Genomic DNA, 21,741 nt, shown 5'->3' on the forward strand with positions numbered 1-21,741 from the left:
ACGCCCCTCGCGCCCAGCTGGTTAGGCAGGCTGGCAGGGCAGCTCGGGCAGTTCAGCCTGCGACGCTTCTATAAATAGTTCTTGGGTTTGAGCTTTTCATTAGTAATGAAACTTGCATGCTTATTTGCAAGTCCCAACTAGAATGTTGTACTTAAAACTGAAAACACAGTGTGAGCAATGCAAGCAGCAACATAAAAGGCAGGCTCGTCTTCATACTTAGTGGCTTATTCTCCCCACTGCTCAAAATTATATTTATTTGCATTCTCACCTCTTTAATCCAGCTCTGCCTACAGAACCAGGTTCTCCGGGAGGGAAGTGTGCAATGCCTATCTTGAAGCTTTTACTCTAGCCACAGTGTATTTACAGATGTGTTCTAAGCCTGAACAGCACATAAAGTAATCCAGACAGTGTGAGCGTACCGCAACACCCAGAGAATTCTCCAGTTCCTTTGCAGATAGCTACGAAGTCAACAAGCCTTGATGTGGCTCTGCCAGTGTTTCTGCCGTGCTGCCTGCACAGTGGCATGACTATTTAATATATATATATAGCGCCTTGCTAGCAACGGTGCAATCAACAAGGAGTCAAGCAAACACAATACGAGTGACTCCTAGATAAACTGTCACTCTTCTGTGCTTCTCTTACAATGGTGAAAAACCCCAAGTGTAAGTGGTAAAAAATGACTAGATACTCTTAAAAGAAACCTGCAAACCTTTTGGGGGGAAGCTGCCTTGCCACTTGTGAGGCTGGCAGCTGCTGCCCTCCTGCGGCAGAACATAAAGCTTCACCCAAAGATTTCCCAGATGCTGAAGCAGTTATTTTTTTGTGCTGCCACACTAAAAGTCATTAAGCAATCGTAAAAGCAGGCTTAATATATCAATAATGTCCTGTTGTCCATATAGGCTTCACCTTCCACCATTATGCTTTTTGCCATGGACTGTTGCGTTTTGCTCACAGGGTGGCAATGCGAGAACCTTAATGTGGTTTAATACTTGACATTTGAAACTTTTCTTTTTAGCTTTGCACAACAGAAACCCTACTTCAAGTTTTTGAAAGAAAAGCTTCCTGAAAAGAAGCAGGACTTAGAGCCTGCCTTGCACTAGCGCTGAAGAACGAGAGTACCTTAGCATTAAAGTAATACGGTGCACATTTATTTAAGAACGGTTTTAATTTCAGGTACTGAAATTCACGCTGTGTGAGCGATCTCAGCTGGCTCCTCAGTACTACAGAAGTGGCCCGGTGAAACGTACACCCAGGTACAAATGAAAACTATGATTTATTTAAAAACCGTCTTCCACTTTTTCCATGACAACTCCTTTCACAAGCAGCACAAGACCTGTTTCAGTTTTCAGTACACCATCAGAGGTGCCTAACGGGTAACTTTTTTTTGGTTGTTCGAGGGGTACTTTTGAGGAAACTTGTCAGTTTTTGTAATCATTTACCTTTTCCTTGTCATACACCGCTCTAGATTAGGAAGTTTGCTCTGTAAACACCTGTATGACATGAGAATTAAAAAAGCAGCAAATGAGGTTTAAAGATTATGAGAAAAGCACAAAGCCTGGGAAAGGTTAGTCTGCCTAAAAACTAATTGTGGGCTCTGCGTAATTTGGATCAACTAAAACCTATGTTTATGCAGGGATCAGCCCACTGGAAGCGGTGTACACTTTAGTGTTGCTGTCATGCCAAAGAAACAGGAGTAGCAGTCATTTCAATAGGATTTTTTGTTTTGTTAGTCAGGACCTGCTTTATTCTGCCTAGGAAATACTAGGCCAGACCAGGCCGCATCTAGAGCAGTGGCAATGCATGCAGAGCAATGATTTTTTTTTCAGTTAAATGTGTTCCAGGGAAACAGTTTAGTTTGACTAGTGTGTGGTATGTTACAAAAAACACCTCTAAGGATGATGTGGAGTCTGTTTGGGGGATTATGGGAACGCTTGGTCCCCTCAGTCTCCAACACAAGTCACAAGTGCATGAGGAGTCTCACTTATCACTAAGCAGAGTCTGTTTATAGGAGCAAGCAAATGACAATGCAAGTCCTTAGTCCAGTTTTTCCCTTACATAAGCTTTTGTTCACAGGTCTTAGCTTTGAATAAGTTGTCTTCAGCACAGAGGAGATGAAACGTGGTGTCAAACAGCACAGCAACTGCTTACTTCTCTTGGCTTTCAGCACGCGGCAGTAACAGCCCCTTTGAGCGGGCCTCGGCTGCAAGCCGGCGTGGGGCATCGCAGGGCCCAGTATTTCAGCACAGGTCATGCACTATTGTGAAGGTGTTTAATTACAGGGCTGCAGCTGGGATCCTTGTCGTACAGCATACGCGGCTCCTCACACCGAGCACTGGTGTTCCGGCACCCATCAAGGCAGCAGAAGTGCATGACCAGTGCTCATAGGATCCACACTAGCAGATAGTGAAGACCAACCCTCTAAACCACACGCTGCATTAAGGACAGCAGTGGAACCCCCTCTGGCCTTTAAATGCTAACACATCTTCCCATTCAGTTAGAACAATTGATTTACATAACAAAGAACTGTGCTTAAGAGTGTTGCTCTCACATCCAACCCATAAGAGGCAAGAGGCAGTATTCTTAAACTCCCCCCCAAAACATTTATATTAATTCCATGTTTGGAGAACTGAGGAAGGAAGTGAGTGTTTTTGATATTTTTTTTTTTAATTATACCCAATTCCTTATGTCTCCAAGTCTCCTCTGTGCCTGAAGTCAATTTTTTTCAGAGTAAAATACTGAAGTCTCATCACAGGTGAAGCCAGCTCCTGAGGAGAGGGTAAAGCTTGGTTTGTAACTAACTTATGCCTAATTCAATATTACTACAGGAACCTTCTTAGTCACAACAGACCATACCCGCTCCAGTTCACACACACCTTTGACTTCAGCAGAATCAAAGTAATGCCAGGAAGGAATTTGGACCATGAGTTTAAAAAACTATTCTTTTACACAGTTGACTCCAGAAGCTTCACCAGTTGGTATGGGGACAGTGTGATGTAAAACCTGATGATCCCATCCAACTGTAGTGAGCAAGGCATCGTCTGACGGAGACCACGATAAGCCTTTTACAAAATCTCGATGAGAACGGTTTCTGAACCTGGAAAACATGAACACCCCATTAGCCACAAAGCACTGTCACTGAGAGTTTATGGGCTTGTGCAATTCCTAATTGCTAGTTTGTTGGGATGATGCTCCCTTATTTAAGGAGTATTTTCATCTTCCACTCAGCATATGGACAAAAAAATTAACTTAATGAGAAGCTAAGAAGACAAACAGCTATATTAGTGAATACATTCTGTCTAGTACTTACACCTCTGAGAGGTCTGAGTCAAGAACAGCTACTGAACAGTCTTCACTGATTGAAGCCAGTAAGGGTGAACTAGAGGAGAGAGAGACCATGGTTAGAAAAAACAAATACAAGAAAGCTTCTTAGGGATAAACTTGTGAAAGGCACACTTCTTTGTGAGCCTGATGCAGGTACAATGAAATAACAGACACCAATCTGACAAAAATGTTTTCATCATTATTTGGCAGGTTGCCAGCACACTAAGCGAGAATATTCTATTAGCATTGGAAAGCAAGTAATCATTCCTCAGGCAGAGGCGACTGTAAATTAGAAAAATCCCCACAGCGAGTGGGTCAGTAATTCTGAATACTGCAAGTGTTCTCGTGTATATTCACACGCTTGTCAAAAGTGAGACGTTGTTTGGTTTACTCTATTATTCACTATTGATCTTCTTGATAAAGAGACCAAAACTGGTACTCCCTAAGTTTTTACTCTAAAAACAAATAAGGCTTTCAAGTGTATGTAGTCACATGTTCCATGCCAGTATATCAGACTGTACCTATGTGCAGAAAATGCAAACCCCGTGATACTTCGGGCATGCACAGTGGAGCTGAGGGCAGAGTCAGGATTCTTTGTGTCTACTAGTGCAACTGTTCCATTTTCATCACCTTTAAGAGAGAAAGGGAGAATGAAGTTTTTAGTAAAACTGTCATGTGAAAAGACCTTGATTTGTCTGGTGAAGGTCAAATAATATCACTTCTTACCCAAAGCAAAGATGTCACTTTTCTGTGGATGCCACATGACTGAGGTAGGGAGGTGATTACAGGCACTGCAAACTGTGAGTAAATAAATTGGGATGTGCGTGAAAAGAGTCAGTACAAAGATACTCCCACATTATCTCAGTTAGCACTGCTACTGCACTAAGACAAATACTTAAAAGCTTATTGTACTTCTGCGATAGTACTGGGTTTTAATAGGCTTTTCTGCCCAAACGGTCAGATCGCTAGATTTGAAATTAGACATAGTAAAGTCAGGCATAAAATCATTTATGTCTTCCAACAAAAACTCATACACAAGCAGCGACTGCACACAGGAACATACCAATTCGAGTAGCTGGTTTGGGGCATCTGGTGTCCCAGAGTAAAGTTCTGCTATCCTATAAATCCAAAGTGAAGAGAAGGTTTTTACAATTTCTTTGTGGCAGGGGGTAGGCATAAACTCAGATTCACTGCAGAACTGCTACTGACCCACATTCAAACCCACACCACCTCTTCCTTTGTGTTAAAATGATGCTGCCATTAACTGCAAGTTTGGTCCTTCAGTCATCCCCATGACAGAGCTGGGAACTCCCACATTTTAATACAAACCTGTAGAAGTCATCTTGGTAAGCTGACTGGCAACGTATCAGACTAACGTTTAAATAACGCGGGTATGCAGCTTGTAACACAACAGGTGGTTTCTCAGCAAGTGCATTTAACTGTAAATAACTAAAACTAAATCTCATTTTTATCGGGTAGATTTAGACAGAAAGCAAGCTTTACCTCAGCACAGGACAGGAACACAGTGTCCTTACCAGGACAGGAAGCCACACATGTCACTGAACCGGAGTGAGCTACCAAAAGCACAAAAGGATAAAGAGCCTCAAAGATCGTATCCAACTTTCCCGCATATTCCCAAGGACCTCTGAAGGCACAGCAGTATAATAAAGAATAGTTTATGTCCAGATAAAGGGTTAACTTTTACTCAGCGATAGCCAACTGCTTCCTACCAAACTGATGAGTTGCCAAATCCAACCAGAGCCACTGCGGTCAAGTCCCTGTGACACGCGTAAGCTTGAGACAGCCCCTCCAGACAAGAGTCAGTTACAAAGGGGCTGGGGCAGGACGGGACATGACGATCAAACAAAATACGGCCTCTGCCATGGCTAGAAATCACAATACCAGATCTCCAGAGATCAGCATCTCCAATGAGCTGTTGTTCAAAGCAAGTATGGGTTAGGAGATCACGTGATCATATGCAGGTGGGAGAGAGACTTCAGTGCAGAAGAAATACTCTAAAATACGCTCAGAGATGCAAGGCAAACTAAGCCTTATACCACTCATTTTGCGGTGATAGATGAACTACAGACAAAGAAATAAGGCTGCACCGGAAACTTCACAGATTAGCACACGTTATTAGATCACGGCCCCAAGCGTGGTTTGGCGGACGGCAGATAACCAGCGATGCTGCAGGACCGAGCTCAGCCTGCAGCAACCAGCGAGGGGCCAGGAGGGGCCAGGAGGAGCGGGGCGCCGGGGCCGGCGTGGCACTCACCTCTGTAGGAGTGCAGCACCGTTTGCTGTGGCAGGTCCCAGACCTTCACGCTGCGGACGAGAGCGAGCAGTCAGCGCCCGGCACCGGCCCTGCCGCAGGGCAGCCGGGCTGGGGACACTCACCAGAAGTCCCTGCCGCCGCTGACGGCCTGGGTGCTGCCGGCCAGGACGGCCACCGTCGTCACGATGTCATCGTGCTCGTATTTACAGAACTTGTTGACGATGAGGGTTTCGTTCTCGTCCAGCTCCCACAGCTCCACGGCGCCTGGGGGGCGGAGGGGGACACGACCCACCTCAGTGGGGGACACCCGCCCCAGCGATGGGGGGGACGGTGGGCACCTCGGGGGGGGGATGCCCGTTGCTTACCGGAGTCGGAGGCCACCAGGATGCCCCTGTCAGCCACCCAGCGCAGGTCGGCGACGCCCGCCTCCGTCTGGACGCCGGCGGTGCAGAAGCCCTCGCTGGGGGCGCGGCGGGGGTCGGCGAAAACCCAGAGGGAGCCGGTCCAGCAGCGCCCGCTCAGCCCCGAGGCGCCCAGCAGCAGGGCACCGTCTGCGGGAGAGGCGGGGGAAGATGAGGCCCGGTGAGCGCCCGCCGCCGCTCCCCGAGGGGCCGGGCGGCCCGGCCTCCCCCCGCCACCCCGCTCCCCCCCTCCCCCGGGCCGGCGGCCCCGCTACCTGCGCGGTAGTGCGCGCCCTCCAGGTGCCGCTCCATGCAGGCGGGGGCGTTGGGCGGGATGTTCCACTCCGGGCCGGCCGCAGCTGCGGGCTCCTCGCCCGCCGGGGGTGCCGGGGGCGGCGGGGGCTGCTCGGGCGGCGGCTCCTCCATGGCGGCGGCGGGAGCGGGGCCGGCGGCGCCCCCACGTGCTCCCGCGCCGCGCGCGCGCGTCGCCGCCGCCTCTCGCGAGAGCGCCCGCCCCATCCCCGCCGCGCGCGTCTCGCGAGAGCTTGCCCGCTGCCATTTTGGTGCGGAGGCGTCCGGCGGTCACCGGGACGAAGGTGTTTGTACCGCTGCCTGCCCTGCCCCGCCATGCTCTCCCGCCTCGTTCTCCGCGCTGGTGAGACCGGGGGCAGCGCCGTCTCCCTGGGGTGGGGGTAGGGGCGGCGGCGGCGGCGGGCGGGGGGGGGTGTCCCGGCTGAGCTCTGTCCTGATGCGCTCTCTGCTCTTCTTCCCTCAGCCCCGGCCGCGCTGCGGAGCCTGCCGCCTCCCGGCACCCTGGGGTGAGTACGGCGGGGCGCGGGGGCCTCGGCGGGCCGCGCCGGGGGCTTTGACCTCCGGCTGAGGCCTAGCGGCGCCTCGGGTGTGCCGGGCGGCCCGGCCGGCTGCCGCCCCCTCCTAAGGACGGGCGGCCTGGTAGCGCCTCAGAAACCTGCCGGTCGTTTTTAAATAACGTTATTCCGCATTTTTGTCTTTTTAGTTAATGTTGGGGGCTTATAGAATGGTTATGATGGGAAGGAACCTCTGGAGGTTATCTGGTCCCGCCCATTTCCTCAAAGGAGGCGTGTCTAATGAATGTTTATCTGTTCAATTGTAAATGTCTTTGAGCCTCATCTAAGGGTGGTTTGGCGCTTTTTATTTTTAAATAAGCTTAATGGAAACTTTCTTATTATTTATAGCATATTGCATGCTACAAGACCGCTGCATACAGCTCAGCAGTGTTTGGCTCCTTTGCCACCTTTGCCTGAGAAAGGAGGAGAAGTTCGTTATGGTTTGATCCCTGAGGAGTTTTTCCAGTTTCTCTATCCTAAAACAGGAGTTACAGGTTAATATATACTTTTTAATTTTTTTTTTAATGTGTGCTTAGTTATGCTTCTTCTGGATGAGGAAAAGGTAAAATATTCGAGAAAATTATTTTTGCCTATGCAGAAGGAAGTTGTGAAGAATGAGCCAGTGCAGCCCTTCCTGGCTGTAAAGCTAGACACCTGTGCTTTAAATAAAGGCCAAAAGAATGGCATGAGCTTGATCTTGAAGGAGGGTTTGTTTGTCTGCTGATCCTCAAAGCCTTTAAACAGAGACTTTTGCCTGTTTCTGAATGAGCAGAAGCAGCAGGTCTATGCAAGGTGCAAGTTGCTTCTGCTTGTGATGAACGTCCTCGGCACCTTTCCCCTTGGTGCATCGGATTCCTACTTTTTGTCATGGTAAAAGAGAACGCTTCCTGATCTTCTTGTACGCCTTAAACTAGCTGGCTCTTAGGTGTTTGTCTTTAGTGAGCCTTTTCATGCTTTGTACAAATAATGCTGCTTTATTGTTTCTTTAGGGCCTTATATGTTGGGAACTGGACTCCTGCTGTACTTTCTTTCTAAGGAAATCTATGTAGTTAACCACGAGACAGTTGCAGCTGCCTGCATATTATCAGTCATCATTTATGGCGTAAAAAAATTTGGGTCTGATGTAGCAGCTTTTGCTGACAAACTTAATGAGGTAACAAAAGAAACCATAATCTAACTTTGTAGCGGTTAATAACTATTCTAAGTTATTTGCTTAAATGTTTAAAATAATACTGTGTACAGGCTGTTATAAAAATCTGACTCTAGTATCTTCAGAACGTTGCTTAAATAAGGTATGTTTTAGACCTTATGTTGGTATTATTACATAAATCTTAAATAAAACACTTCATACCAGCATGAATGATTTTTTTAAAGTACGATTGATTGTGAACCCTAATTCTTCTGCCTTGTCATCCTTTAGCCTCAACTCCGTCAGTTTATGCAGGCATTTCTCAAATCTTAATGCAGAATTTCAGAAGTTAATTACAGATAATTTGTTTTCCTTGCATCTTACATGCTGAGGCCTATTTTTTGTTTCTTCTTTCAGGAGAAAATTGCTAAAGCTTTAGAGGTGAAAAATGAGGCTATTAAAGATCTTGAGACTGCCATTGAACAGGAGAAGAAGGAGCAATGGCGGGTCGAAGGCCGCAGTTACCTCTTTGACGCCAAGCGGGTATGCAGTTCCAGCTCTACTGTTTGCTTCCACTGCAGTCTCCACTACTAATCTGGGTGCCTCTTAAATTGCTAATGATAACAAACCGTTTACCCTCTGTGCGTTGTGGACAGGGCCAGTTCCACTGCTTGATCCAGTGACTTTTGCTATAGAATGTGTTCTCCTGCTGTTCTATATTCTTGCCAAAAGTTAACACTTTGATTTCATCTTCTGTGTCTAGAATAACATTGCAATGTTGCTGGAAACTAATTATCGAGAAAGATTACTGATGGTGTACAATGAAGTAAAGAAAAGGCTGGACTACCAAGTGGCTATGCAGAATTTAAAGCATCAGAAAGAACAAGATCACATGATTCGGTGGGTGGAGAAAAATGTTGTCCAGAGCATCACACCTCAACAGGTACTTCCTTTTTTAATCTGCTTTACACTTTAGTCTGTACAAATATTTGCTATCCAGTGATTCTGGCTTAAGCCAGAAGATGCTAGGTCATCTTTGGGTGACTTCCAAACGTGGCTGCAACGCATTCCTGCTGCTGGGTAAGAGCTAACAAGCCCAGTTACTAGGTACCAGGTGCTTGTGTTGCTGATGATTTAAGCTGGAATCACATGTGGTGTTTGTTGTTGCAGCACAGAGCTAAGCCTGTCCTTAGGTGTATACCTAACGGGTCAGGGAACTCACTTGTAAAATTCTCTGTGTAAGACCATGGCAGATTAAGATCTGCAGGTGGGCTCTAGATGTCATTTCTTTTAAGGAATGAAGCTGAGCACAAAAAAAGAAAATGCATTTCTAGCATTGCGTGCAGATGCTTTAATGCGGGTTATTGTCTGGATTTGAATCTCTGACTTCATGAGCTATAATTATATCCCTTTTAATCTGTAACTCTTTATGAGTCCAAAAAGGAGTATCTAAAATGCATTAGAATACGTACTTTGCTTGTTCAAATGTCTTTCATAAAGTTTTTCTTCTGAAAGCTGTTTTCCATTCTTTTGCAGCAGAAAGAGAGTATTGCAAAGTGCATTTTGGACCTGAAGGCGTTATCGAAGAGTGCACAGGCAGCAGTGTAACCACGTCTAATTCTACTGACATGTCTCATTACCTACTGTTGGAAACTGTATGATTCTAATCTATCATTAAAGAAACAAACAAACAACTCTGCTGTCTTTCACTAGCAGTAGAATCATAGAATGGTTTGGGTTGGAAGGGACCTTAAAGATCATCTGGTTCCAACCCCCCTGCCGTGGGCAGGAATAACTTTCATTAAGAGTGAAAAAACTATGTTCACCAGAGAGTAATCATTTTTTAAAATAAAAATGAGATCCTCTAGACAAAGCAAACATTTTTATTACATATTTTTATTATGCTTTTGGTGACTGGTTGTTAAACTACTGCATTTACTTTTGGGTCCTAAGTACTGCAGTAGCAAACAATCCTAGTGACAGCTAACAGCTATTGAGTAGAACTTGAAAGAAGCTTGAACAATAATGTAACCTTTTTATTCTAAAAGTCCTTTAGCAACATAATAGGTATAGGCAATGAAAGGGGAACTAGGGGAATGGACTGAAGCAGGTTGCTGCTGGCTAATTACTGACTGCAGTCAAAGGAAAACTGTTGAGAAAAACACTGAACAAGAACGAAGGCCAGGGTGAGCCCCAGGAGCAACAGTAATTTCTTTTTTGTGTTTGAAGTAGGTAGGTCAGACACGCAAACCACTACAGTTAGTTTATAGTGGGGGTTCTGTTTGGTTCCTTGTTTGATCACGAATGCTTCAAGAGATAAGGTACAGAACTTCACAGTGAAAAATTCTGTGTGCTGATGCAGTGATTGGTTTTTGCTTTAGAATTCTTTATGATAATGACCTGTAGGTATCTACTGTAATTGTAAACATGTTCTAAAATCAAAATGAGTGCCAGTGCTCCCATTTTCCTAGTCCAGTCCTTGGAGTACTCGAAATGAATGTCCTTGTTTTAAAAATGAACTGGAAACCTTTCATAACAGAGCTTCAGATAGTGATGAAAGTGTCTTCCTGTTCTGTGGAAAAGAGGATGTAACTGGCAGGCAACTTGCCAAAAGCTACCAGAAAACTTGGCTGCAACTGAACTCGCAAGCATTAAGTTTAAAACAGTGAAATAGGTCAGTTTATTCCAGAGGGTGGGGGTTTTTCTGAATTTTCATTAAAAAAGCTACTTTTTTTTTTTCTGTTTTGTGTAACAAGGAAAACAGTTTTATGTGTATTATGATAATACACAGTATAAGCCTTTTCATTTTCTTTTTTTAGGAAACTCTTTCCCTGAAGGATGTTATATCTCAAACGTCCCAGCTGAGCAACACACTTACCCATGCATAGTCTCATCCTTTCTGTGTTGGGAAGTGATTTATTTAGTAACTAAGCCGAAGCAAGCAGACTAGGGTGTGCTTACATGCCTCTTTTATATGGATTGCTACTAGAGTAGGGAAGTGCTTATTTTTAGGGGAGTTAGTAAAATGGCAGTTTTCTACAGTCTTCAATACAACGAAGAAGCAAAAAAAGATGTTCTTTAGAAGTAAGAAGTAAGCTGACTTACTTTTTTTAGATGAACGGTTCCTGAGAACGCAGGTGTCTTTCATAGTTTCCTGTTTTTTTAATAATAAAAAAAAAAGTGAAGTTGCTCAACTTCCACATTTGTGTAACCCCATATCTGAATGACACTTGAGCTCTAACTAGTTTGACAGAGATTCTTTTCACAAAGCAGGCGGTTCAGCTGCTGTGCTAACGCTGCAGGAGTCTTTGCTACCGGCAGGCAGGCAGCCAGCAGTCGCATGGTGCGAGGTAAGATGGAGCTGTGTCACTTACTGGCGTTACTTGTGTTACTGCAAATACAACGCGCTCTTGGAGTAGGAAACTGGGAGGTCTTGACCGTTTGACCCATCTGGAATGGGCAGCAACGGGCGTGCGGTAGGAAAAGGTGGCAGTGACAGAGAGCAGGCTGTTTTCTTTCCTGTTGTCAGCAATACTTCCATGCTATTCACAGCGTGCAGTTTGCAACCCATTCAGTGAGAAATACCAGGGTAGGAGTTCTGTAGCAGAGTGGTATTTCCCAATTTAAGATTCCACCCCCAAATCTGAGAAGTTACCATTCCTGCTCTAGTGGAAAAGTGTGTAACTTGAGAAAGAGCATTTTGTCAAATCTGTTTCTAACTATGAAAATGTTCATAAAGCTCACTCAGTTCTAGCTTCTGCAAAAATAATCCTGTGGGTGCTTTTTTTGTTATCAAATACACTCCATCCCTTTGAAAGAAGGCAGTGCGTTCATCAAAGTGCCGTGAACATGCACGTGCGTGCACAGGAACAAGGCTCAGGGCAGTCGGATTTGTGCTAATTTCTGCGTTTGCTGCTGTGGCTTTGTTCTAGTTTGTGTACAATGTCTGAAACTGATGAAAAATAAATAAAGTCTGTGGGTTAGAAGAGGTTTGTTTTGCTCTAGTGTGTGTGTATGTATACGTATATAAATACAACTTTTTTCCCCCCTCCCCTCCTTCTAGCTTCTCTTACTGTTCATTAGTGTTTGGAGAGAATGGGAGGTGGTTCCTCAAAAGCAAATGCAGGTATTTTCTTCTTTAAGGATTTTTTTAGATGCAGTATTCTTGACTAAGTTGATATTATTCCAACTCAGAAAGGGCTGCAGCCGGGGGTAGCTTAGCAGGAGCTGTATGCATTTGGGAATAACTGTGTGACTGTCAAAGACTGCTGTGGGACAGTAATAATACAAATATTTTTTTTGTCTGGTGTTTCCACTTTCAGCCTTTTGATAGAGAAATGTTATGTTTACAATGGTACTCGAATAGGTGTATGCTTCTGTAGTTCTTGTTGCTTGTAATATTACGGGAGAAAGTGACATGTTTTAAAACCAATTTTTGATACTTTTTCTTCTATTCACTTCTAGTTAAACCAGAACCCATTTCTACTACTGTCACTGTACACACCACCATACATACCACTGTGGCTGACTTAAAACCAGAAGTCAAATGTTGGATTAATAAGTAAATGCTCCACCTTTATTTCCTGACTTTGAACACAGAGTTCCATGGGACTGCAGACTCCTCCCTCCTGTAAGGGAGGAGTTATGCATAACATGTTTTATGTCTTGGGGTTTTAAAAGGTTGCCTATAATTTCCTAGTCTGTGCGCTATTTAATTCATAGTGATGCTTAATACAGAAACGCACCTTTTAATCTCATGGGGTTTGGGATAAATAATGTATTACACTTCATAAATTTTGGTGAATTTGAGCACTATTGATTCTTCAACACCCTGTTAAAACTGAGGATTCTGATGCTATGTTCTGTGTATCAACAGCCATGAAATACTCTACATATCGCTAGTCTTTCTCTCTGGCATCCTGTCGACTGTTGTGGTTCTTGCAATCATCTACCTCATCAGAAAAAGTAAGTGGTGCGGTTGAGGGAGTAATGGCAGCGTGACCGTCCAGACCTGGTGGCAGAGAAGCGCTTAACGCCTTGTGCCACACATCTTAACCCGGGTGGTGCTGAGTTTCTGTGCTCTTCCGGCTGCATCTTACAGCACTGGGGTTTCAAAGTCACTTCTGCAGAGTTTACTTCGAAAGAGGCTCAAATTATCTCCCTTCAACGATTAATGTATTGATAAATAGGTCATTCCTGGCAGTAACTCCTCATGAATCATCCCAGAGGCTGCTTTCATGGAAGAATTAACTTTAGCATCGATGAGTTGCGGTGGGTTTTGTTGGTTGTGTTTGTGTTGGTGGTTTTTTTCCATCCTAACACTGGCCATGCAGAATTCTCACCAAATTCATCGGTTGCTTTCATCCCAGCCACTTCCAACCGGAGGGCAGGGACGCGGGCTGCCAGACTGCTCGCTTTGCAGCAAAGATCTGTGACAGACTTTACAAGCCACGTCTAAGCCATGCGGTCTCTGGTGCTGCTCCGTCACCCCGCTCTCGTGCCTCCCTTGCACTGCTGTCCCCAGACACCGTGCAGACGGCTGAGACTGGTGTCCCTCTCCCTCCTAGGGTGTAAGAGATCCCACCAAAACACGCAAGAGCAAACTCCCTCCCAGACAGCGACTGAGGAATCTGCTAAGAACATCCAGGTAAAGGTCACAACTATTTATTTATAATACTTTATGCAGAGACTTCAGATTCTTAATAGAATGGTAAATATGAACTTGGGGATAGGGGGGAGGGAGAAAAGAGGTTTGCTCTTGCAAGACTCAAGCGTTAGCTGGCACTTCTTTGGCCTAAGGAAAAGTGCTTTCGTTTGTGCATCCCCGGCTTCAGCCTGCGTTTATAGTTGCGGGGAGTTACCTGAGGAGGTACCTGACAGTAGGAGGAAAGATATTCCTTCTCTGTTATCACAGGGCTCAAATGCCATACTCCCCACGCATTTCAAGGGTTCTGGTGTGAAACTAAACCCCTAATTAGGCAGGTTAGGGGAAAATGTTTTTAAAGGGCAAGTATTTCTGCAGTTTTCATTCATGATATCGGTTCTTTGGAAGCCCTTAACGCAGAGTTGGCCCAGGGTGCTGAGCTAGGCTAAGAGCTGCTCTGAGCCAGCATAGCGTTTGCTAGACTTCCCATGTGCAGGGGCAGACTGTGGCTGCTTATGGTGTGTAGTGCCGAGGACAAGTTAAATGCAGGAAGTTCACGCTGAGATGGGATGCTTGCACTCCCTCTAATGTTTGTGCCTTCTTTCACATCCCCAGAATGAGGTTGCCTACACCACTCTGGTCTTCCAGCAGAGTCGGACACCGATGGCTGTGTGATGATGAAGTTTCTAGTGAAATGAAGATGCTTGCACTTTCTGCACATCAAATGCTACCAGAACATTATATCAAGGCCTATAGTGCTCTGAGAAATGCGAGCACTGCCGTATGTAACATCCTTAGTTTCCCCTTATAACTACAAAATGAGCTGTCTCCTATTCCAAACTGCTTGCCAACAGTTGTGGAAAATTGCTTTTTATACTGTATTTCCTCATCTGTAGAAATCTCAGTGACTCCTTATAATGCACTTGTAAAGTTTCCATTTGTGTGTTTGGACTTTGGACTACCAAACAGAACTGAAAATGGAAAAGTTACTCTGCATCTATTCATGTCTGTGCCCTTATGTTTCCCTTTTCTGTCAGAATATAGCATTTTTCTTGGTTTTTTGGTTGCCAAGTGCTCTGATGAGTTATTTTTTGTTTATTTAAGTTATGATAATGAAATGTTTGTATGCAAATGTATGCTTCCTGATTGGGTCACAGAAAAGAAATGCACAATCACAGTGTGACCATCAAAATTTTTGGAAACATTCATTCATGTGTTATTACCTATAGTGCTCTATATACATTGTAAATAGTTAAAAATTGTTGCCTTTTCTTAAACTGTGCAAAAGTTACCACAAGCAACTCAGTCTTTACAGCCCCAGAGGAGCATCTTCACACGTCCCTGTGCCCGCGGGTGCGAGGGTTGTTGTCCGGGGCAGTACAGTGATGTCCGTCTGTCCTACAATGCTTCTCCGGCAAGGCTGAGTCGGAGCGAAGTTTCCTGCCGCCTTGGCCCTCGGGGCTCCAGAAGCCGCCTTGTTTCTGGCCAGCAGAGAGTGTCAGATTCTGGTGGGTATTTCTCATTTCTGAAAATGCAGATGATTGCGTGCGTGCTATTGTAAGCACCTCTCTAGAGGAACCTCTTAGGCAGGACAAGTGTCGCGGGTCCTCCAGCCTCCTGCGTGCTGCGGCTGAAGGCACAAGTCTGACATCTGAGGGGCTTCAGATGAGCGAGGCTGGATGTTCCGTCCCATGGCAGCACGAAGCTGCACATGGGCAGCTGGCTTCAGCTCAGCTCAGTCCTGCTGCCTTTGGTGGCTTTATGAGAAGCAGTTCGCAGAGCAGTGGTGGCACCTCTGCCAGCCCGTTGGGTGGTCCTGCCTCATCCCAGAGCATCCGTCTCTCTCTCCCTTTCCCATGCTGAGCACTCTGCATAGTCATCTGCAGCTTTTAATGGTATCCATCAGCCAACTCTTTGTTTTACAGACAGCTAGAGGAATTTGGGACACGCATCTGCTCATCAGAATAGAGGATGTGTTTTGTGTCTGCTGTTTTGCTATTCTGGCTCTCCCATTTTTACTATTTTGGTAGGTTTCTGCTAGAAGTGTTTGTACTTGTGGTCTCCCTAAAGACAAACTTTCACAGCAGGAATTTGCAAGGCAAAATATATGGGTATGGGAAAGTCCAGTACGAATTGTCCAACCCTGGGAGGGTGGCTGGGAACGGCTCACGGGTTAAATGGTGCTTTGAAGGATGCATGGACAGCAGTGGCCTATGATATTCCCTGATATTTTGGAACTGACATCTGGTTGCAACGTTAAGAGGATGAATTATTGGAGCTGCAGTGATGATGTTGACATGACTGTCGGGCTGCCTTTCCCTCAGCCAGCAATGAGAGCTCTCGCAGGAGAGCAAAATCCTTTGCTCTCCCCGAGTCGTGTTTGTATACGCGTGGGCTGCTGGCATGTGCCTTCACCCACCTTCACATCGAGTTGAAGCATTATTCAGCCTGTTTGGTCCCTGTCTGGGGCTGAAGGCCACAACTGTTTCCAGAGTAAGTGCTGGAAGTGGGAACCGGGGACCCAGACCAGCATGAACGTTGTCTACCCAGTACCACCGCTGGCCGGAGGCGGGTGATGAGCCCTCTCCCACAGCAGGGCGGCGGCTCCTCTGGTTGCCTTACGCAGGGAGGCTGTGTCCGGCGGTGCTGAGCATCCTGCTTCGTCACAAAAAGGTGAGCTGTTGCCTGGGGTCCCCTCTCGGGGCGCTGGGTGGGCTCGGTCAGCTTGCTGAGACCGCTCTCCTCTGCAGCGTGCTTTTGGGACGGCTGCCCTGCTCTCGGTCCTGTCAGTTTCTGTTCTTTTTCTCTGTCGAGCAGCTGGCAGGGAGTTCGGTGTGGCATTGCTCCGTCTTTTCTCGCTTTCTCCAAAATACATAGGCAAAGTTTGCTGTGCATCATTCTAACAAATAATTTTCTGCTCTCTAGGTGGGACCTGTTTTTCTCATGAAACCAATCAGTTCTATCAACTGATAATGAGAGATCATGTAGCAAAATTGTGTTGTACTTAGGCAGTGACTTCCTTTACTGGCCTGATTATTCATAGAGCTGAACTGTGTAACAGGGCAGAGCTTTGGCCTGTGACAAGGGTTACATCAGATAATAAATTGAGATGTCTGATCTCAGCTAAAGGAGCAGACGCCAACACTTTCTGAGATAAATAGCAGAATGATGTGTTCCTTTTTCTAGACCACTTTTATTATTTGAAGATGGAGAAAAAAGACCATTAAAGGCCAAAAAAGTCCTTTAATGACCTACTTTCAGCTTGACCCATGTTCCCGAAAACCAGGCTGTGCCAACAATGGTGAGATATTTACTGCAATTTCTGTGCCATCCTAGTCAGGACACCGACTAAAATGGCGTGGAGATTTCATGCAGGCTGCTTTTTTGATTGTCATGGGAGAAGAGTACACTGAATTAAGATAACATCTGTCTAATATTTATTATTATTCATAAAAATGTGACAACACTGACTGCAGCACAAGTTGACCAGACTCAAATTTATATATAGTCTAAACTGATAGAGAAGACAAAGGCTGTAAGAATAGTCAGTGAGGACATGCTTGGATTGCGATTGTATTACGACAACAAAGAACATATTTATCCTGTTTTTCAGTGGACCCAACCAATCCTTATGGAAAAAAAAACAACACTGGACAAAATTTGTCTTAAGTACCTCTTCTGTATTTTGAAATGATTCAGTACAAAGACCATATAGGCACATATTTACATACAACTTAGAGTAGTCTTCAGATCTGTAACAGGTTGCTACAAAAAGAGCAACTGTTCTTCAGGTTTACAGAGGAGACTTGCAGAAAAGTAGTTTTAAATCAGGTGTTAGGAAAACAGTTTGTGACTGTGTAGGGAGAATTAAGTGTGGGAATGTGCTGTGCAGGAAGAATCCACAAAATGGATGTTTTCTAGTAAAAATTAGGAGAATGCATCCTTAATGGTTTAGCGACAGTGGATTCTATCCTTGGTTAAGGAGCTGGGGAAGCAGGAAAGAACCTAGATATATCATTAGTTTATTTTTTGACAGTCGTTATCTTTTGACTGGCATGCTGCTCTGTCCCCAGCATATCTCATTAGTGAATCATTTCAGTGTGTTCAGCTCTTGCCTGGTGCTCCATGTCAGGGGTCAATTTTGCAGGATTGTGGGGTGAGCATTGTCTTGATTTAAAAGCAATGAAAGTCTCCCACTGACAGGATCTCGTCCAAAGAAGAGGAGGGTCATTAAAGTCAGTGTGGCTTCTGGCCTTTCAGCTGAGATGGTCAGCAGCGGGACCACCAGCAGCAGGTGAGGGTGATTTCACAACGCAGGTCAGCTGCAGGAGGAGGTTTGGGTGGCAAAGCACCGGCACAGGCTGCCCAGGGAGGGTGTGGACTCTCCTTCTCTGGAGATTTTCAAGACCTGCCTGGATGCAGTCCTGAGTAATGTGCTCTGGGCAATCCTGCTTTAGCAGGGGAGTTGGACTAGATGATCTCTAGAGGTCCCTTCCAACTCTGAAACTGTGATTCCGTGAGGTGTCGCAGGGGATGCTATAGTTTTATTGGGCAGGTGCTACCGGACAAAAAAACAGTCAGGGCAAGTCTGGCTGCGTGTAATCAAAGGGCCCGTAACTGGGCAAAAAGAGAAATCAAAATTATAACAAAGACTTCTCGATCTTGAGTTAAAACTAGAAATGAACAAGCACTGATTTTACCAGCTGTCCATGGATCCGAGCTGGGGAACTAGCAGCAAAAATCTGCCTTGTTAACAGTGCTCTGGGCCGCTGGTCTGCCAAATAACACTCAGGCCAATAAATAAAACCTGGGAGGTCTTGTTAAATGAAGATGCTCACCTGGAAGATCTGGGCTTGGTACAGCGACCACCAAGCAGAATTCTCTGGGGTACAATAATGCAGAAGATCGTAAATGATACTTTTGAGCTTAATGTCGAATGTGCATCAGATTGAGTAAGAAGAGCTTATCATAAAAGAGTTTGTGCAAGAGCAGGAGTAGATAAAACAGAACACACATTTCCCCATGAGTTTCTTAACAGCAAAGTGGTTTATCAATGGTGTGGTATATACTGGCAGGTCAACATTCGTTCTTTATTTATGACTGTTGGTCTGTTGTTTGCTCTGTAAGAACTGGGTCTGTTTTTTTGCACAGGATATAGGTCCTTAAAATTAAAAGGTACGTGGTTTTGAACTTCTTTATCTTGCAAGCATAGACAATGGGGTTCATGGCAGAATTGGCATGGGATAACAGGATTCCCAAGTACATCAAAGACTGTGGGATCTGACACTCAGGGTAAAAATAGGAAATGCAGTTTATAATGCACAGAGGCAACCAGGATATCGCAAACAGGAAGAGAACAAGTGCTAGAGATTTGGCTGTCTTGAACTCCTGTCCATAAAAAGCTCCTGCCCCTCTCAAGTTGGTTGTACCTTGACTTAGCTTTGTCCGGATGATGTAAAAGATTTCAACGTACAGAGCACACATGATGAGCAGAGGGACAAGGGTCCATGTGAAGAAGCCAAAATAAACCATGTAATCCATCCTCATCACAGAGGTAAATCGACACCTGAGAAAGTCAGAGCTTCTTGGTTCTGTGTTGTTCCATCCAAACATGGGGACTAATCCTACCAGCAGGGACACAGACCAGCACGAACCCAGCGCCCACCAAACTCTTCTCCCTGTAGTGATTATTTTATATCTGTTGGGTAAGAAAACCCAGGTCACGTCAAACAGAAGTTTTAAAAACAGTTGAGGATGGTTTCAAGAACTTGCACAATCAAATGCTACAGGTTCATTGTCACAAAATGGAGCATTAACTTTTTTTGGGGGGGGGGAATAGAATCTTATTTTGAGACACACCCTAACTCTTCATTTGTAACAGTTACTTTGCAGCACCCTACAAAGAAATATGCTGAACTTCCCCTCTTTATAATTGGATGTTTTCATCTATTTTGTTTCTTGTTTCATTATGATCTTAGTGCTCCTCTTGCCTAGATACTGCTTTTCTGCTATTAACAGTCCTATCTTATTTCTCAGCTTCCTTGGGTGTACCCTACTTTTACATTTGGTTTAGGCCATTTGTAGCACCAAACTATTCTTTCACTCTTGAATTTTATAGGTCCTTTCTCCATAAAAAAATATGACTTCTTTCATGCTTGAGGTTACACTTTGGGTTTCTAGCTTATGTACTTTTCCATTTAAATATGGAAAGTGAATGACTTCTTAAGTTAGCCCTTATTAAGTCTGTTGCTTCTTTTGTATTTTCAGCAAATACTAGAAGGAGTTCTATTTAAAAGACTAGCCTCAGAACCCCAAAGAAATCTATAGTACCCTCAGCATCCTATGCAATTAACAAAGCATCCGAAGAATTCAGCTGTGTGACCACTGGCTCATCCTGCGGCCAAATTCTGGCCAGCAGTGACCGCAAGCTGTCGGCCCCACACAAACACCCCTGGGGTCTGTCCGTGCTGCAGTATTAACTGCAGGGAGTGGGTCCTGCTCTGGAAAGCTCATCTCGGGTGGGCTTTTAGGCACGGGTATTTTCTCCATGCACAAGCCTGCATTTAGAGTAAATATTTGTTAGAAAAGGGCCAAGTTAAGGAGGAGAGAGGAGGTGGCACCCCTGGGGCAGAGGCTGAGCGTGGGAAAGCTGGCAGGCATGGAGTGAGTGGGGCGCTCGTGGTGGTCCAGCGCTCACCTGGTTGGCAGCTTCACTCGCAGGTACCGGTCGATCGCGATGGCCAGGAGGGAGAGGATGGACGCGTTTGTGAACACCACCATGAGGCAGCACATGAACAGGCAGGTGTAGAAGTGGACGCTGATGCCCAGACTCACCACGATGGCCAGGGGCATGACAAGGATCCCCACTGCGACATCAGCCAGCGCCAGGGAAACGATGAAGTACAGAGTCGTGTTCTGAAACGTCAAGTTCAGCTTCACCACCCAGATGACCAGGATGTTACCCAAAGTGGCAAACAAAGCAACCAAGCACTCGGTACCGATGTAAATCCCATCCAGGCTGCTCAGCACCAGGCTGTCATTTGGCATGGCGAGTTGCTGGAGATGCTCCCACCCTGGCTCGAGCTGCAGAAGGGAGCACGGGCATCGATGACCTCGTGTGGGATTTGTCCTCCGCGTCTGGGCGTGCAAACCTCCTCCGGTATTTCACCTCCTTGGTATTCAGGCAGCAAATCGACTGTTGCTTTCCACAGAGCTGCAAATACCTCAGCATCCAGGAAATGTTCCCTACTCTGGACACACCTCCTGAAGCTCACAGCATTCCTCCAGCAGCCTGGTATCAGTAAAGTACTTTCAAAAGCTATTTTGAAGGAAAAAAACAGAAATGCTTCCACAAGTCTGCTTACCAGCAACCTATAAACAAACACTTTAACTGCTTCCTCTTCCAAGCCACAGTTTTAAAAGTGGGAGAACTGTAACCAGAATTGACTGTGCAAAGCTGCCACTTATCAATCTAGATAATCACTTTGCAGTCACTATAGGAAATGAGGCAGTTAAGGGGACAGTTAGAAGGGTGTTTCGTTAAATTCCAATACTTGATTTAATCAGGGTATGACATTTCAGTTAAGCCCTGAGGTGGCCGAAAAATTCTCTTTACTTGGACCTTTCTCAGCCTGACAAGAACACTTGTAATGGAGTTGACGTTTTCAGTGATGTTTTCTGCTAGAAATCAGTATGGCGACTGAGAAACCGAGGAAAGGTGTGGGAAGTGATGGGAAGTAGCAGGGAGAGGCTGTGAAAGCTGTGACCTGTTTGCTGCGGCAGAGCCCGGCAGCGCGTGGTGCCTCCTCGCTCCTTGATGTGGGTCCGCAGTGAAAGAGCTGTTCCCATTTCAGAGGAAACTGAGAAGAGATGCAAACCTGCGACCTCGTGCCAGTCTGCAGGTCGCAGGGTGACCTGGCTCTTGGGCACAGAAACGCACTCTCTCCAGGAGTGAGCAAATAGCAAGTACACGATCAGGTGGATGGTGCCATGTGATGGTAACGAAGCCTTAAGCAAACATGGGCAGTATTCTGTTCCCCAGACACTGAGTTCTCCATCTCTTCCACCCAACTTTCTGGCAAAACTGAGGATGGGGAAGTGAAATC

General features: G+C 45.6%; 4 protein-coding genes across 5 annotated transcripts; 2 read left to right on the forward strand and 2 right to left on the reverse strand.

Annotated features, from left to right (window-relative positions):
- Positions 1-1,146: 1,146 nt before the first annotated feature.
- On the reverse strand, positions 1,147-6,423 carry WDR77 (WD repeat domain 77; the record flags this gene model as incomplete). Of its 2 annotated transcripts, XR_014269987.1 has the most annotated exons (11): positions 1,147-2,765; positions 2,874-3,094; positions 3,308-3,376; positions 3,843-3,951; positions 4,048-4,119; positions 4,385-4,439; positions 4,825-4,895; positions 5,597-5,646; positions 5,719-5,860; positions 5,962-6,147; positions 6,273-6,423. XR_014269987.1 is itself a non-coding variant. In XM_082494448.1 (10 exons), the coding sequence occupies 10 exons, from the start codon at positions 6,421-6,423 to the stop codon at positions 2,935-2,937; spliced, it is 1,065 nt and encodes a 354-aa protein (XP_082350574.1). In that variant the 3' UTR covers positions 1,147-2,934. The 2 variants fall into 2 exon arrangements, 1 of the variants encoding a protein (XP_082350574.1); XM_082494448.1 differs by having other exon boundaries at positions 1,147-3,094.
- Positions 6,424-6,548: 125 nt separating this feature from the next.
- On the forward strand, positions 6,549-9,686 carry ATP5PB (ATP synthase peripheral stalk-membrane subunit b). The gene is made up of 7 exons (XM_082494505.1): positions 6,549-6,652; positions 6,773-6,815; positions 7,212-7,357; positions 7,853-8,016; positions 8,410-8,535; positions 8,756-8,935; positions 9,529-9,686. Exons 1-7 carry the CDS (start codon positions 6,625-6,627, stop codon positions 9,598-9,600), a joined length of 759 nt encoding a protein of 252 aa, XP_082350631.1. The 5' UTR covers positions 6,549-6,624; the 3' UTR covers positions 9,601-9,686.
- Positions 9,687-10,745: 1,059 nt separating this feature from the next.
- LOC309680809 (transmembrane protein C1orf162 homolog) lies at positions 10,746-14,475 on the forward strand. The gene is made up of 6 exons (XM_082494549.1): positions 10,746-11,342; positions 12,056-12,118; positions 12,457-12,553; positions 12,869-12,957; positions 13,560-13,639; positions 14,252-14,475. Exons 2-6 carry the CDS (start codon positions 12,088-12,090, stop codon positions 14,309-14,311), a joined length of 357 nt encoding a protein of 118 aa, XP_082350675.1. The 5' UTR covers positions 10,746-11,342; positions 12,056-12,087; the 3' UTR covers positions 14,312-14,475.
- A 4,255-nt stretch (positions 14,476-18,730) lies between these two features.
- ADORA3 (adenosine A3 receptor) lies at positions 18,731-20,780 on the reverse strand (the record flags this gene model as incomplete). Its single annotated transcript, XM_082494663.1, has 2 exons — positions 20,334-20,780; positions 18,731-19,334 (listed from the first exon to the last, which is right to left on the reverse strand). The coding sequence occupies exons 1-2, from the start codon at positions 20,681-20,683 to the stop codon at positions 18,731-18,733; spliced, it is 954 nt and encodes a 317-aa protein (XP_082350789.1). The 5' UTR covers positions 20,684-20,780.
- Positions 20,781-21,741: the final 961 nt, after the last annotated feature.

This window comes from Vanellus vanellus (assembly GCF_965231255.1).
Source record: "Vanellus vanellus genome assembly, chromosome: 23".
Lineage (NCBI taxonomy): Eukaryota > Metazoa > Chordata > Aves > Charadriiformes > Charadriidae > Vanellus > Vanellus vanellus.

Bases quoted from the DNA above. Each gene is read 5' to 3' on its own strand.
- ATP5PB (XM_082494505.1), top strand. From the start codon at position 6,625: ATGCTCTCCCGCCTCGTTCTCCGCGCTG. The intron at 7,358-7,852 runs GTTAATATATAC...TTGTTTCTTTAG, and splicing joins TCCTAAAACAGGAGTTACAG to GGCCTTATATGTTGGGAACT. The intron at 8,017-8,409 runs GTAACAAAAGAA...TTCTTCTTTCAG, and splicing joins TTGCTGACAAACTTAATGAG to GAGAAAATTGCTAAAGCTTT.
- LOC309680809 (XM_082494549.1), top strand. From the start codon at position 12,088: ATGGGAGGTGGTTCCTCAAAAGCAAATGCAG. The intron at 12,958-13,559 runs GTAAGTGGTGCG...TCTCCCTCCTAG, and splicing joins CATCTACCTCATCAGAAAAA to GGTGTAAGAGATCCCACCAA. The intron at 13,640-14,251 runs GTAAAGGTCACA...TCACATCCCCAG, and splicing joins AATCTGCTAAGAACATCCAG to AATGAGGTTGCCTACACCAC.